General features: G+C 45.4%; 1 protein-coding gene across 1 annotated transcript in view; it reads right to left on the reverse strand.

Moving 5' to 3' along the window:
• Positions 1 to 17502, reverse strand: part of LOC138491290 (kazal-type serine protease inhibitor domain-containing protein 1-like) — a 173483-nt gene that overhangs the window by 25765 nt on the left and 130216 nt on the right. Inside the window, exon 2 of the mRNA XM_069617721.1 lies at positions 13018 to 13178. Within this exon, the coding sequence (XP_069473822.1) occupies positions 13018 to 13178 (161 nt within the window). The remainder of the gene's footprint in view (positions 1 to 13017; positions 13179 to 17502) is intronic.

The following is a 17502-nucleotide window of genomic DNA, read 5'->3' on the forward strand; positions in this document are numbered from 1 at the left end:
GAACACATTTTCCAAACTTTCTCCAAATTTCCACAAATATGCGTGTTCACCATAAGAATGTGTGTGCAAAGTTTAACAATTCTAGCATAAATACAGTTTCATAAAACCACATATGTTGCCATTGCTGTTCAGAATATGCTACACAGTTCCACCACATTTTGAAATGTAGGGCCAAAAATTAGAGTAACAAATCTGCATTTTTATATTTTTCACCACTTCGGATAGCGAGTTATAAGTCTCTAAAAAATGTTCATTACATATTCTTAGCAGCAAATGGTCAGCCTTTTGTCTGTCTCTGGAGGCAAGGAGCAGCCCCCACCTTTGGGATTTCCTTCTGCAAGCCTAGTTTACGACCTTTTCACATGTCCATTTCCTGGCCTGGAGAATCTGCCATTGTTCAGTCCTTGGTATCAGACAAAAGTCTGGCTTACCCCACAATTATCAGGTGTCAGTGAGTATCTGCTAAGAGGAATGCCCTCCCCTTGGGTGTAAACCTGTTTTTCAATCTCTTGCAGGCCCAGCCAGCCTAAGTTAATTCTTAACTTCTTGACTTGAAATCCAGCATAAAACAAACTTGTTGCATCAGATGACATTCTTAGATTTAAACATGTGGGATCAAAATAACTGAGATCCGTGTTCCTTTCAGCAACAATCCTTTTATATTTGCTATTCCGTCAGATCTTTAGTTTTAGACAACTTTAAAGTTTAATCAGGAAAGCCCATTTGATAGGGGCTGTCACTCACAGGTAGCCCAGTGTGGCTGCACACAGGTTTTTGACAGGAATTGTCATTCACAGGCAATCCAGTTTTGCTGAGAAAATGTTTTGCTCTTAACATTTCAGGACCTTATAAATTCACAGTGCTTCATTAGATTAAATGAATTTTAGCGCCAAGCAAGATTCTGAGTGTTAGAAAGTGTTATGTACAGGCATTTTGAAGTTTCAGCAGCAAAGTAAATGTCATTTACAGGCAAATTTTTGTATTGCATCATATATGAACCTTGCATTTGTATTGATAGTGATATTCTATTTGTATTGCGCTCGTACACAAGTGTTTCAGAGCGCAATGAGGCAAGGGAGGGTAACAAGGAGAGAAACAAAATGAATATATTACTAGAACCAGTGACATTGAGAACGTGCAACTGCATGGGAGAGGGAAGGGGAATGTGCATGGGAGAGGGGGAGAAGTGCAAAGTTCTGAGCAAAAGGAATAAAAAGAAATAAAACATAAATAAATAATAAAAGCAACAAACAGTGGTAGTGCAGCCAGCATGTGGCAAGTGCTAGGTTTAAGGCAACAGACAGGGTGTGTCTGATAAGTGCAGAAAAAAAAGGGGGCGGGGGACTGTAGGGTTACAGATGCAGACCCCAGTGCAAGGGATTGCCAAGAGGCAGTGTGGGTGGGTAGCAGGGAGAGCAGGTACCTAGGCCTGAAAGTCAGAGGGTGACCAGGTGCATGATGCCGAGACAGAACAGATCAACAGGGGAGAGGAGGAGAGAAGGCACAAGCAAAGAGGAAGGTCTTGAGGTGCTTCCGGAACTGGAGATGGTTCTCCTCAAGTTTCAAGAGTGGCAACGAGGCTGTTCCCGAGGAAGGCCCCGGCCAAGGACAGAGATCTCCCCCCAGCTCGTTTCTTTGAGAAACGACTGACCCTGAGGGAGTTAGAGGTGGAGGAGCCAAGAGCTCGGGAGGAAAGGTATTTATGGAGGGAGAGCTGAAAAGTATTTTGGGCTCATGTCCCTGAAAGTCTTGTGGACAATGCAAAGGATCTTGAATTTAATCCTTGCAGCCACTGGGAGCCAGTGGAGAGATTTCAGGGCTGGAGAGAAATGATCCCAGGACATGAAGCCAAGGAAAAGTCTTGCAGTCCTGTTCTGGATAAGTTGCAAACGGCAGAGAGTAGAAGCAGGTAGATTTGGAAAGAGGCTGTTGCAATCCAACCTAGGGAGAACCTGGGCTAGAGAGACAGTGAGCTTCGGGGGGACGGAGAGGAAAAGCAGAATACCTCTGAGGAGGTGCAGTAGGAAGTTTGACTTTTTAGAGACATCAGAGATGTGGGCAGAGAAAGAAATCATGGAGTCAAAGATGACCCTGAGGTTCCTAGTCTCGCAGGTAGGCGTAGGAGGAGGTCCAAGGGAGGCTGGCAAAAGAGTGACAGGAAAGGAGGGTGAAGGTGTGCTGATGTGGAGGATCTCCATCTTGCTGTCAGTCAGGCAGAGATCATTGGTGGCACACCAATCCTGAATGACAGATAAGCAATCAGAGATGGGAGAAGGAGAAGAGGTGGCGAGACACACCGGAAAATAAGTTGAGCATCATTAGCATAGCACTGAAAATTGGCGCAGAAAATGGCAATGCGGTGGGCGAGAGTTGCCATGTATTGGTTGAAAAGCCAAGGTGAGAGCTTAGACCCCTGGGGAACACCATAAGTAGAAAGGGAGATAAAGGAAGGACCCAAGTTGGACCTGCGAGGGTCGATCAGAGAGGAAAGAGGTCAGTCAGGCCAGATACCCATGTTGTCATAGAGATGGTTGAGTAGGATGGTATGGTTGACCGTTTCCAAGGCAGATGAGAGATCGAGTAGGATAAGGAAAGAGGGAATGTTAGAGTCAAGGTTGGAGAGCAGATCTTCGCTGATGTTCAGGAGAGCAGTTTCTGTGTTTCTGGCCACTCTAACACCAGACTGATGGTTGTGGAATCAACCAACAGAATCAGAGTGAAAGTTAAGCTGTGGGATGGCCAGCTTTTCCAAGTGTTTGCCCAGAAAAGGAGTGATGGAGATTGGGCTATAGTTAGTTGGGCAAGAAGGGTCATCTGTGGGTTTCTTGAGAAGAGGGTGCACATGAGAGTGCTTCAGAGGGGAGGGGGAGGCTCCTGAGGTGAAGGAGTGGTCACAGAAATCAGCCAGGGCAGGAGCGAGAGTGTCAATGTGGTCCTTGATGGTTTTGGAAGAACAGGGAGAGGTCCCTGTTTGACGAGGCTTTTTCATAGATCGGACTTGTCTAGAGGCCTGGGGGCGATTTTTCAATCACTGAAACACAAACAGGTAACCTTTTCACACATTACAGTGAGCAGTACTTGATAAACGTAGTTATTATTTGCCATTATTTTTTTTTACAGTCTATATAATCCTTACCTGCAGCTTTTGAAATCAAAGCATATTGCTAATTTGAACAATGTGTCCAAATATACACACAATAAAAATAACAACAATCGTGAAACAAAGCAGTTATTTTCAGTTAACAAAACATAGTCACCATATTTTTGCAATGCCTTCCACAGAAAGAGTTTTTAAACCAAAGTTTCAAAAGACCTTTTGCAAACAGTATTTCTGCCAGTTTCATCTGGGAAGAGATGTACAAAAGTTCCTGAATTGTAGACTGCTCTCAAATCTGGGTTTCGACACTTAACCAAAGTATTGCCACATAGGTAAATGTTAATATTGACAATTCATATACTGGACGTCACAGTGTATTTGTCTACTACCTTACGCATGGCAACATGTTTCTAATTTAACTTCCCATGACTCATTTTGTGATATCACTGATGTCACTATTTATACAAATTAGGGGGGCCCACACATCTTTTGCCGCCCAGGGCGCCGAAATCCTAAGGCTGTCCCATTTTGGAATGCTACATGATGTAATTCCTGGGGGTTTAGGCTCCTCCCACACCAAATGGATGTTGCCCCTCCACCTCATGATTCTACCCCTGTCCTACCAAGATAACAAATCCGGGAGCAGGAGCTGGCTCACTTCCCAGGTCAAGATCAGGCCCCTTCTTCCCGCGACACGGGACGTTCATGCTCTGGCCCCCCATGTTCTTTAGCTGTTTTGCTCTTTTCCCCTTTACAAGGGGGAGACCCATATCACCTGCGTTTTTCTGCCCCCTCCCACTCTCACTTTGCCCCTTCAAGAGGAGGCATCAGAGTCCATGCCAAAGGAACACCTGGAACAATCTAATCGTGGTGTTGGGTCACTTCCTCCCGGCCCCTGGGCCTTTGCCAGGCACTGCTGTTATAAGCCTAGGTACTGACACCATTTTGCAGCTGCTACCATTGATGGGCAGTTAATACCACTACGGTAGTGCCTGGCCTGGCAAATGCCTTTCCATGCCTACACAAAAGCCAAAACTGTTGCCATTGCCAATGCCTGTTATAACGTATCACTGCTGCTCTTCGCCTTCTGTCTTGCACACACAAAACACATCAAATCCTTCCCTGCCCTCGCCATTGTCTGCAGCCTCTCCACTAGTTCTCTCTTCAGCAGTGACTCTCGTTTAAGGGTGTTCTCTTATTATGCACAGGGCCTCATCGTCCTGTGTTTCTTATAAAGAAATTGTACTAATATATTCCCCCATGCATTTTTCGTTCTTGGGGCATCATCAGGGGTTGGACGGAGCGGTAAAAATGCAGTGATAACGCTATTACTACTGCATTACTGCTCCACCCAATCCTGAGTTCAGGCGGAAAGTAGCAGATTTACCTCCTTGCCACTTTCCACCCATTTGCGGCCCTTTTACCAGGGCACTATTAACGCCGGCCGAAATAACGCTGATACTGCCCCATAGAGTCCTATGGACTCCTAACAAAATGGGGAGTAACACCCTGTTCACAACCTGGGATCTGGTACTAATAAGCCTGAACGAGTTGCAGTAACGCTATTTACGTTGGGGGTTTCCCAGCGGATTTACCACTGGGATCGCCAAACTTATGATGGAGTCCTTGGTCTGCCCCTCTCCTAAAGGTGCCTACATACTGTCGGAAAACACTTATCAGTCTTGCTTACCTGGTACACAGGCCCTATGTGGGCAACTTGTTACCCGTTGCAATTTGGTCTGTTTCGACTCATCTGGTTTACAAACGTTTCTTAGAAATCTTTATTTTTTCAACGTGTTTTGTTAATTACTGGCTTTACATATTCAATTAGCACCAAGAGACTTCCGGCGAATGTGCGGTCTATAAAAATCAGAAACATAAATAGCAACCGATTGCTTCAGCAGTTTTGTTTCCTGACCTATGCAAACACTAATAGAATGACTGACTGTTGGCAAGAACCATTCTGAGGCAGCCACAGGTGGTATCTATTATTCCCAGCCTAGGGTTTGCGTAATTCCCCATTATGGAGTCCTATGAGACTCAATTTGGGAGAGATGGAATTACCACATACAGTAATTCTGTCAGCACTGTTACTGCTGCTTTTCATAGGGGTGTTACCACAATGCCCAAGCAGGTGGTTTCTAAATGTATGCATTGCTAAACACAGTGGCCATCATTACGAGTTGGGCGGTGCAGTAAAAAAGCAGCAGGTCTAACGTTACTGCCACATTAGCGCACCTATGAGTTGGGTGGAAAGTTGGAGGATTCATCTCCAGCTCTGAGCTGTAGGTAATTCCGCCGACTTTCTGCACATTTTCTGTGGAATTACCGCGGCAGCAGTACCACTGCAGTAATTCCACCGAAAATGCCCCATTGAGTCCTATGGACTAAAATAAAAATGGGGATGTACATCGCCACTTGTAATCCGGTGGTAATACTGCCAGACCAAGTGGCGGTAATGGTAATCACGTTGGGTGGAATTCCAGCAGATTTACCGCCAGTATACCGCCCAACTCATAACAACCCCAATAATTTGCACTGAGGTCAAAAAGGCAATATTCCGAATGATTGCCTCTTTTACCATTACAGCCTAGCTTATAATGCAGCGCAGTCTTACAAGTCGTAATAATGAAGCATCGAGTACCATTCTGAATGATGAAGTAAAACTATTTGAGAGCAGAGTGGCATGCGAGAGTGTAATTCAGCATAGCTTCAATGCTTATCAAGTGTTAAAAATGTAAGCAATCGCATACGGGATTGGCAAGCATTAGTGCCCGAAAAGGACAGACGAATTAGACTGCAAAGCAGATGTCATATTTTTTTATAAATGCACCCCGTAGCACGGTGGCTGCTTCAGAGTGCTGGCTGCTTGTAGTCTGGTCGGTGGATTTCAAATACTGTGGGCCTCATTCCGAGTGTGTCAGAGCACTAAAAAAGTGGCAGCAAAGCAATTACTGCCACCTTTCCTGCTCGGCCAAACTCCAAGTTTGGTCATGCAGGGTCTCGTTTCGAGTAAGGCAATGCGGGTTAAATGGGAGGGTATTACCATATATTGCTGCATTACCGCACCACCCAACTATGAGGTGGGTGGAAAGTTGGAGGATTCAACTCCAGCTATGAACTGGAGGTAAATCTGTCGACTTTTGGACCTTTTTTGGGAGAATTACAGTGGGGGAATTACTGCTGCGTTAATTCTGCCAAGAATTTCCTAATGAGTCATATGGACTCAAAAAAATGGGGATTTACACCACCACTTGTAATCGAGCAGTAATCCCGCCGGACCAAGTGATGATGACCGTAATAAAATGTGGTGGTATCTGGGTGGATTTACCACCCAGATACCACCAAACTAATAATGAGGCCCGGAGTGAAATGAATCCTGCAATTTACCGGTGAAAATTCCATCAAAATCCTCATTGTGTCCTATGGACTGCAGCAAATAGGGTTTTACACTGCCTAGCACCACTTGTTGATCCCACGGTAAATCCACATGACCAAGTGGTGGTAACGGTAATTCGGTTTGGCGTTAGTTCAGCAGTAATTCCGCAGAGCTACTGATAAACTTCTCAGCACAATGTGTCCAGGGTTCCTCTCACCTTCTCATCACCTGAGATGGAAAGTGCTCATCTCACCTTTTCAGCACTGCGTGGCCAGAGCTTTTTTTTGTGCTCTGTGGGCCCCATTACAAGATTGGCAGTATTTCAGTGGTAAATCTGCCAAAATACCACCAAACAGAATTAATGTTACCAACACTTGGTCCCGAGGAATTATCAAAGGATTACAAGTTGTAGTAATTCCCCAGTTTTTGGAGTTTGTGGGACTCCATGGGGATTTTTGGTAGATTTACCACTGGTGGATTTACTGCGCGGTAAATCTGCCAAAAATTATAATTTGGCGGTGCAGAAAAATTTGCAGTAATGGAATTGCTGCCACCTTTTTCCACACCTCCAAACTTGTAATGAGGGCCATGGTGCTGAGAGGTGATGAGGCACCCTAGAGTCGGAGAAACCGAGCCGAACACTTGCCACAAGAGATGCTCACTGACAAGCCAAGAAGAGTACTTTCTAAGTGAGGTTCTAAAGAGGTGGAAGAAGCACTTACCATAAGAAGTGGGGAGGGGTTGAGTGGAGTATTTGCCACCTGAGGCACTAAGGAGGGGAACAGAGCACTTTCCACCTGAAATGTAAGAAGCATTTGCCACATGAGGTACAGTAAAGATAAATGTAGCACTTCATTCATGAGGTGCTGAACAGATGAAAGGAGCAATTGCCACAAGCACTTGAACTCGGCATTGCTGAAAAGGCTAGTGAAGTACTTGCACTGTAAAGTGCTGAGAAGCTGGCCTGGCCAATTCTCACAAGCGGTATTGAAGTGGCAGGGGTGTTGCTAGGTCTGGAAAAGATCTGTGGCTAATGTCGGGACTGCCGGGACTCGAGGCTAGCTAGCCTTTTTGGTTGTAGCCTCTGAGCTTCTATCCGGGGCTATAGCCCCCTCAGCCCCCCCTAGCAACACCTCTGTGAAATTGCAAGATGAGCACTTGTCCCCCAGGGAGAAGCTCAAAGGGACACGTGCCACTTGAGGTGCAGAACAGGCAAGAGCTTGTTTGGCACATGAGGTATTGGGAACCCGGATGAAGACATTTTAAAAGAGGTGTCAAAGGGTCTTAAAGAGCTCGTGTCACAGGAGGTGCAAAAAGGCAAGACACACCTTTAAGGATAAGAGACATATTGATAAGTCTCGCACAGAACTTGGTTCATGCGATGCTTGGACACCTTGGGAAAATATTTCACACCTGAAGAATATACATGCCCTGACCAGGAGTTGGCTTCCTGGCTGATCCACTGCACCTGGGCATTTACTGTGGTGTTCCCACATAGTGTGCCCCTGATCCCATGGCGTTGCTGTGTATTTGACGCACTATAAAGTCGTGTTCCTATAGAAATGCTGTGGATATGAAAGTAATTATACCGCGTCACAGTCTATTACCGAAGGAATACTGCATTACAGTGGACCAGATTCACAGCCATTTCATACTGCGCCATTCCCATTGTCGCGCAGACGATTTTAGCCACTATTGTGCAGTATTATTTAAGTACTCTGGTGGAATATCTGTGTTAATACTTTGGATTGTGCATGCTACATTGCCGTATCCCTACAGCAATGCTGCAGAAGTGATGGTTGTAGTGTGCTATTTCCAAGGTAATGCTCTGGCTTCGAGCACATGAGTGCAGTACAGCTTTTGTTGCACACATCACGCCCTGGTCCATGTTACAGAAACATTGCACTGGTGCACGTTAAAGTTTTGATAGTATTAGCACTAGGGCAAAATTGCCTAAAGGTGTGTACTGGGAACCAAAAGAGGCACTGGAAATAATGTTCAAAGTGGCCGCAAAGTACATATTTTCAACAAGTCCTATTCTTTTCATATGGGAAAACTTGGAAATACCATACAAAAGAGGCCCAGGCTGCAGAGAGCTACCGGGAAATCTCCAGAGTTCCCTGTAGGCCAGTCCAGCCTGATTGCCTAGTGTTAAAGGCATTCTTTCAATGTGTTTTTTTGCACCTGAGCAAAGGTTGACCTAGTGTTCCTACCATTACATATTAACACTAGGGCAAAGTTTGACTTAGTGCTCAGACCTTGACATATTAACACTAAGGCAAAGTTTGGACGAGTGGTCATACCATTACATATCAACACTAGGGCAAAGTTTGACGTAGTGCACATACCATTAGATATTAAGACTAGGGCAAAGTTTGGCCTAGTGCTCATACCATTACATATTAACACTAGGGCAAAGTTTGAACTAGTGCACATATCATTACATATTAACACTAGGGCAAAATTTGGCCTAGTGCTCAAACCATGACATATTACCCCTAGGGCAAAGTTTGAACTAGTGCACATATCATTACATATTAAGACCAGGGCAAATGTTGACCTAGTGCTCATACAATTACATATTAGCACTAGGGAAAATTTGACCTAGTGCACATATCATTACATATTCACAGTTGGGCAAAGTTTGACCTAGGGTTTATCCCCTTACATATTAACACTAGGGCCAAGTTTGAACTAGTGCTCATACCATTACATTCTAGCACTAGGGCAAAGTTTGACCTAGTGTTCATACCATGACATATTTACACTAAGGCAAAGTTTGACCAAGTGGTCATACCATTACATATTGACACTAGGGCAATGTTTGACCTAGGGTTTAGACCATTACATATTAACACTAGGGCAAAGTGTGGCCTAGTGCTCAAACCATGACATATTACCCCTAGGGCAAAGTTTGAACTAGTGCACATATCATTACATATTAAGACTAGGGCAAATGTTGGCCTAGTGTTCATACCATTACATATTAACACTAGGGCAAAGTTGGACCTAGTGTTCATACCATTACATATTAACACTAGGGCAAAGTTTGACATAGTGCTCAGACCATGACATATTAACACTAAGGCAAAGTTTGGACGAGTGGTCATACCATTATATACTAGCACTAGCGCAAAGTTTGACCTAGGGTTTAGACCATTACATATTAACACTAGGGCAAAGTTTGGCCTAGTGTTCATACCATGGCATATTAACACTAGGGCAAAGTTTGAACTAGTGCACATATCATTACATATTAAGGGCCTCATTACACGGAAGGCGGTGAGCCATGGCGCCATTAGCGCCATGGCTCATGCCGGTAAAATACCGGCTTCGCCTTGGCGGAAAGGGGATTTACCGCCCCATTCCAAGGTTGGAGGGGCGGTAAATCCCCCTTCCGCCATTGCCCTTCCCCATTCCCATTTCTGCCCCATATGGCTCTATGGGAATGGGGAAGGCGCTAATTACGGCACCGCAATTTTGCGGTGCCGTAATTAGCTCCGAGGTCCCTTAGCGGGTTGGTTTTTAACGCCTGCAAAAAGCAGGCGTTAAAGCACCAACCCGCTAAGGGACCTCGTAGTAAGGCGGTAATGGTTAACGGTCACCGTTACCATTAACGGTGGCCGTTAACCATTACCGCCTTCCGTGTAATGAGGCCCTAAGACTAGGGCAAATGTTGGCCTAGTGTTCATACCATTACATATTAACACTAGGGCAAAGTTTGGCCTAGTGTTCATACCATGACATATTAACACTAGGGCAAAGTTTGAACTAGTGCACATATCATTACATATTAAGACTAGGGCAAATGTTGTCCTAGTGTTCATACCATTACATATTAACACTAGGGTAAAGTTTGGCCTAGTGTTCATACCATGACATATTAACACTAGGGCAAAGTTTGAACTAGTGCACATATCATTACATATTAAGACTAGGGCAAATGTTGGCCTAGTGTTCATACCATTACATATTAACACTAGGGCAAAGTTTGACGTAGTGCTCAGACCATGACATATTAACACTAAGGCAAAGTTTGGACGAGTGGTCATACCATTATATACTAGCACTAGCGCAAAGTTTGACCTAGGGTTTAGACCATTACATATTAACACCAAGGCAAAGTTTGGCCTAGTGTTCATACCATGACATATTAACACTAGGGCCAAGTTTGAACTAGTGCACATATCATTACATATTAGCACTAGGGCAACGTTTTACCTAGTGTTCATACCATTACAGATTAACACTAGAGCAAAGTTTGACGTAGTGCTCAGACCATGACATATTAACACTAATCCAAAGTTTGACCTAGTGTTCATACCATTACATATTAACACTAGGGCAATGTTTGGCCTAGGGTTTAGACCATTACATATTAACACTAGGGCAAAGTTTGGCCTAGTGTTCATACCATGACATATTAACACTAGGGCAAAGTTTGAACTAGTGCACATATCATTACATATTAAGACCAGGGTAAAGTTTGACCTAGGGTTTATACCATGACATATTAACACTAGGGCAAAGTTTGAACTAGTGCACATATCATTACATATTAAGACCAGGGTAAAGTTTGACCTAGGGTTTATACCATTACATATTAACACAAGGGCCAAGTTTAAACTAGTGCTCATACCATTACATATTAGCACTAGGGCAAAGTTTTACCTAGTGCATATATCATTACATATTAAGACTAGGGCAAATGTTGGCCTAGTGTTCATACCATTAAGTATTAACTCTCGGGTAATGCTTGACCTAGTTTTCATACGATTACATATTAACACTAGGGCAAAGTTAGACCTAGTGTTCATACCATTACATATTAACACTAGGGCAAAGTTGGACCTAGTGTTCATACCATGACATATTAACACTAAGGCAAAGTTTGACCAAGTGGTCATACCATTACATATTAGCACTAGCGCAAAGTTTGACCTAGTATTCATACCATTACATATTAACACTAGGGCAATGTTTGACCTAGGGGTTAGACCATTACATGTTAACACTAGGGCAACGTTTGGCCTAGTGCTCATATCATTAAGTATTAGCTCTAGGGTAAAGCTTGACCTAGTGTTCATACCATTACATATTAACACTAGGGCAAAGTTGGACCTAGTGTTCATACCATTACATATTAAAACTAGGGCAAAATTTGACCAAGTGTTCATACCATTAAATATTAGCTCTAGGGTAAAGCTTGACCTAGTGTTCATACCATTACATATTAACACTAGGGCAAAGTTGGTCCAAGTGTTCATACCATTGCATATTAGCACTAGGGCAGAGTTTGACCTGGTGCAAAACTCCATTGAAAGAATGTTTTTTCACAAGAGCAATTGTTCACCTTGTGGTAATACTATGCAAAATTGCACTTGCCCCAGTGCATAGTTTCGGTAATAAGACCCTTAATGGGTTAACGTTGAAGAGCTACACAGAACTTGTGGGTATGTACTGTAAAGGTGCTTACAGCCCCACACCCCGTTATGTACCAAGATAAGCCCTGTTATATTGTGTTTCAGACGTTTAAGGCTCATGACGTCCTAGCACGCTTTAGGGTGGTCGGTGCAAAATGTGCTCTTCTGTAAATCACTCAGAAGATCACGCTTAGGATAAGTGATTACCACTAAACAAAACTTTCAAGTTAATAAAATATAAACAATATGTATTTGTTCCCGGCTTCACTTCCGCTTAATGCTGTTGTCCAAAGATACCCACTCTCAACCCTATACCATAATGCACTCTTAAAGGAATGATGTTGTTCGAAGGAGTTCTGGAAGCTTCTCTTTCACCAGGTCTAATGATCCTGAATGCTCTTTACATTTATTTTTCATTGTTTGGACCGAATGGTTCTTTATTGAGGACTTGGGGTGCAAGATTTATGGAATTATGTAGAGCCTGACAAGAGTTCCAGGAGATTATCTAGCGGGAGGTTAATTAATTGCCACTAGTTCGTTAGATTGGAGGGTGGCAGTGTTCTACAAGGTTCTTTAGTGGGCAGGTTGATGGTTGGACAAGAAGGGTCTTTAGTGGGGGAGTTGAAGGTTAGAACAGCAGGGTTCTTTCCTGAGAGGGTGACTGATGTTTCAGATGGCTCTTTAGAAGGACTGTGGATGGTGTTATAGATTGCTCATTAGAAGGACTGTGGTGTTTAATGGTAAACTGACTTATAGTCAACAAGTGATTGATGTAAAAAAAAGGCTGTGATTGGGAGGCTATCTTTTGTTTCAAATTTTCCTTTGGCAGAGGGTGGAAGTGTTGCACAATGTTGTTTAGTGAAAAACTAGATTGCATTCATGAAGGGTCGTTATTAGGAGCTTAGCGCATCTTCAAGAAGGTGTGTTTGAATTGAGGTGCTATCTGTACAAGGCAGTTCTTTAGTGGGAATATGGCAGGTGTTGTTTGATGGCTGGGTTGCAAATGTTTTATATATTTATTTAGTGTGAGTCTGGCTAGTGTCCCTTAAACTTCTTGTTGGATCTAGCCTGGTGCACGAGATGGGTTTGTAGGTGGAGAGTAGCTGGCTGGGACTCACCTGGACTGAGATATGCGGGTCATCCCCAGGCAGGCTAACATTGTGTCTGTTCTTCCGCCATTCCACCTGTGCCATGGGATAGGCCACGACTTCACACAAGAAGATGGCATCCTGTCCAGACGTGTTGAACTGGTCCCGGGGTGGTATCTTAATTTCCGGTGCTGCAATGGGGAAGACACAAGAAATGTATCTTGATTACATTCGGCCGTGTACTACTAGCACAGCAGGGAATACTGCTGGTGGGGATTTAAATCCATTGTATTGGCAGGCCTGTGTTTCTATAGCTGTACTTGAATAGCAGTGGGGGCTGTAGGTCTGGGCTGAGGGGCAACGAAATCGCTAATTGTGGGCCTTATTTCTTGAACAACATGAAGCCATACAGCGCAAATTGGGGGTAAGTATTTTCCGTGGACTTGGCAGAGGCACATCTGACATTTACATGACCTTTTGGTATTCATGATCTTCTCGCGTGAACTCAGAAATCCTCAGGTTTCGCAGCCAGAGATCGGTACCTAATGGGAGGTGAGAGGAAGTTGTTGCCTAGGCATAATACAACTAGAGTAACCCCATCTTTTGCCAGTCCAGGTTTCTGGGGGGTGACCCTGGCAGGGGGCTGGAGACCTAACAGGATCTTCCTCCATCTAGGAGTGACTGGCCTTGCAGTTGGATTTTCTGAGTGGTTTCATTGGACAGTCAGGCGGGTGGTCCTGGCCAATGAAATCGAATGTGTGCAACTTGAATGAAAGAGGCGCTCACATAGTATAGTACAAGAAGTCATAGCCAGGTACAGCATGACATAACATGGCAAGAAAAGGCAAGACAAGACATGAAAGACATAAGGAATGGAAAAGGATAACAAAGCAAAACGTGGCCTTCTCCCCACATTCCTAACCCTAGTCTGTGCTGGCAGCACCCATTTTCACTTTCTCACTTACAAATGTGAAAATTCTCTCTCTCTTTCTCTCTCTCTCTCTCTCTCTCTCTCTCTCTCTCTCTCTCTCCCTCTCTCTGTCTCTCCCCCTCTCTCTACTATATACACATTGTGCACAGTGTGAAGCAAGGACCAAGCAATAGCAGATATGGGAAGGGTGCGCCCGCGTGGGGACTTCAACCCTTACTCAAAGTGAATAGTGAGGTATTATTGAAGGGATGAGCATTTTGGTTAAGCAAGAGAGCTACAAGGATGTAAAAAACCATATGCACTGATTCCATGTTACTTAGTGTTTTGCCGTCTAATCAGGGAGCCATCCTGCCCAGCTTATTACTGCCATTACCCCCTTCTGGGCAAACTCTTGGAGAAGCCGGTCATGTCTCAGCTGATCCACCACACTGAATGTGTAGGTTGTCTCCACGACCACCAGTCTGGCTTCAGAGCAGCCAGAGACACTGCACTCCTGAACACCCGTGAAGGCTTGCTCTCAATTGCCGATTCCAACTCTCCTTCCGTTCTCATCCTTCTTGACCTTTACTCTGCTTTTTATATGGCTAATCATGCCACTCTCATAAACCTGGCACTGGACTGGATAACCTCCTTCCTCTTTGACCGACCATACCAGGTTCAACAGGGCTCTTTTCTCTCCTCCATCACACTCTCCACCTGTGGTGTCCCTCAGGGCTCTATCATCTCTCTGTGGCTCTTCAACATCTACCTTTCCCCTCTAGCCCATTTGATCTCTGCCTTCTCGCCTCACTTGCAGTGTTATGCTGACGATACACTGCTCTCCTTCAAGCTTCACTCCTCTGCCTCCTCTTCTTCCTCTCTCATTCCCGACTGTCTGACTGCTATTCAGGCATGGTGCATTGCTAATGATCTCTACCTTAATGCCAGTAAGACTGAGATCCTTCTCATTGGGACCCTAGCTACCTTCTACTTAGTGGCCGCCCTCCATGGGTCCCCTGCGCTCACCCTCTTGTGAGGCAAAAAACCTTGGTGTCATCTTCGACTCCTGTCTCTCCTTCTCTCCTCACATCACAGACCTTGCCAAGAAGGCCCACTTCCAGTTGCACTTCCTCAAAGGCATTCTCCCTTACCTCACCTTTCCCCAGAAACTCAATGGGCCTCATTACGAGGTAGGCATGGTGCTATTAGCACCATGGCTACCCCCTTACCGCATACCGGGTCCGGGTTCTCGGAATGGGTACTTACCGGGTCATTCCAACCTTGGAGGACCCGGTAAGTCCCCATTCTGAGAACCAATCCCCATTCCTATTTGAGCCCCCATAGGGCTCAGTGGGAATGGGGAAGTAGCTAATAACGGAACTGCAATTTGCGGTACCGTTATTAGCTCTGAAGTCCCTTAGCGGTCCCGTCCTTAACACCTGGTCAGACCAGGCATTAAGGAAGGGACCCGCTAAGGGACCTCGGAATATGGAGGTAAGGGATTACCGGCACCGGCATCCTTACCGGTGCCGGTAATACCTTACCTCCTACCTCGTAATGAGGCATGTCTTCAGAGATCCGGTCCTCCCTAGACTGGACTACTGCAACAGCCTGTTCCTTAATCTACCTAAATCCTCCCTTCACCCCCTTCAACTAATCCGGAATAGAACTGCAAAACTTATCCTTGGCCTCAAGCCCAGGGAAAGCATCTCTCCAGCCCTAAAAGCTCTCACCTGGCTCCTGGTTACTGCAAGGATCAAGTTGAAGACCCTCTGCATCATCCACAAGGATTGCTGGGGCCTGGGACCCTACTACACCCAACTCTCTCTCCCTAAATACCTCCATGCTAGAGCCCTTTGGTCTTCTAGCTCCAACTCTCTACAGATCAAACTCTTTCTAAGCAGCGAGTGGGGGGGGCGCAGTGCTCTCTTTTCCGCAGGTGCCTCCCTCTGGAATGGCCTCCCTGCCCCTCTCAGACTTGAGCTGGATCTCCTTAAGTTCTGTAAGCTTCTGAAGACCCTCCTTTTCTCTTCCTCCTCCCCAGCTAATGTCCCCCTCTGCCTCATTTCGACTGACTGCCTGGTTCCTTATGATGCATACAGGGCACCATGCCCTCCTCGACCAGTGTACCCCAGCACTTATTCTCCTCTGACCCCCCCCAACATGGACTTGCCCTAACATTCTCCCTCCCCCTGGACTAGCCTTGTTGGGCATACACCCCTATTGAGCCCACCCAGCCCCTTCCTTCGCACTTAGCACATGGACCTTCTTTCCCATGCACTCTGTGCATTCCCCGGGCACTTGTCCACCTGGCCTCCCCTCCCATCCATCCCACCAGCAATTGCACGCTCGCCACTCTGACCTGCACTTCCTTTCCCTCCTTAGCATTAGCACATTCCAGTCTGACCGGCACTACCACCGCCTCCACACTCCCCTGCACTTTCTGTTATTGTACTTTGCACGATCCGAAGGACACAATGGGCCTCATTACGAGTTTGGCGGTAGCCATGGATCTATTAGCTCCATGGCTGCCGCCAAACCGGGCTCCTTTACCGGGTTCCCAGAATGGGGAATTACCGGGCCATTCCGAGTACGGAAGGCCCGGTAATTCCTCCCTCTGGGAACCCGGGCACAGGCCTTCCCCATTCGCATCTGAGCCCTGATAGGGCTCAATGGGAATGGGGGAGGGAGCTAACAACGGGCCGATTACGAGCGGCCCGTTGTTTGCTCCCTCTTCCCCTCACGGGACCCGGTAACAACGCCTGGTTTGACCAGGCGTTCCTTAACGGGTCCCGCGAGGGGACCTTGTAATCGTGCGGAATGGTGTTAACGGGTCCGCACCCATTAGCGGGACTCGTTAACCCATTCCGCACAGGCCGTAATGAGGCCCAATGACTAGTAGGACTGTTTTTGTTTTTCTTCTCTGCCCCCCCCCCCCTTTGTCTTGTTACACCTTGAGACACCATTTGCTGTATAAGTGCATTATAAGTACCCAATAAATAAATAACAAACAAAAAAATACCCCTCTCTCTTGAATATCCCATCCAAAAATGGGATAATATCCTTGGTACAAATATCCTGTACCCAAGAAATCTCCACCCAACAAGACAACATATCCACCAGTACAATACAATACCTCAATGTTCCTTGACTCCTTCTTGGCCCTACAATATCTAAACCTACTAGCGGCCAAGGTACAGAGGAAGCAGACATTAAAGTCATTTGTTATACTCTGCTACACACCCTTTAGCATCATCATCACACACTGAACAATCCCTGATAATCCTCTCCATTTGCAAATCCATCCCAGGGCACTAGAAATCCTGTGTTATCAATTGTTTGATCTTTGTCATGACCTGAGGACCCTCATGCGCCATTTCCAAAATGTTTCCTCTCACTTCATCCAGAGGAAACAACGTGTCCCCCCCTCAGAACCATGCCCTCTTTAATGAGAAGTTCATCAAATACATGTTGCACAGCATCGGGAATGGCTCCTTTCCTAATCTGACTACTTTTGACACCACGCCTAAGTCGCTCTTTAACATCCTTCAAAATAGCATCTGCCAACATCACCTCCTACCATTCTCCCTCTGAAATGACTTCTT

The sequence above is a fragment of the Ambystoma mexicanum genome, chromosome 10, assembly GCF_040938575.1.
Source record: "Ambystoma mexicanum isolate Mex_15411 chromosome 10, UKY_AmexF1_1, whole genome shotgun sequence".
Classification (NCBI taxonomy): Eukaryota; Metazoa; Chordata; class Amphibia; order Caudata; family Ambystomatidae; genus Ambystoma; species Ambystoma mexicanum.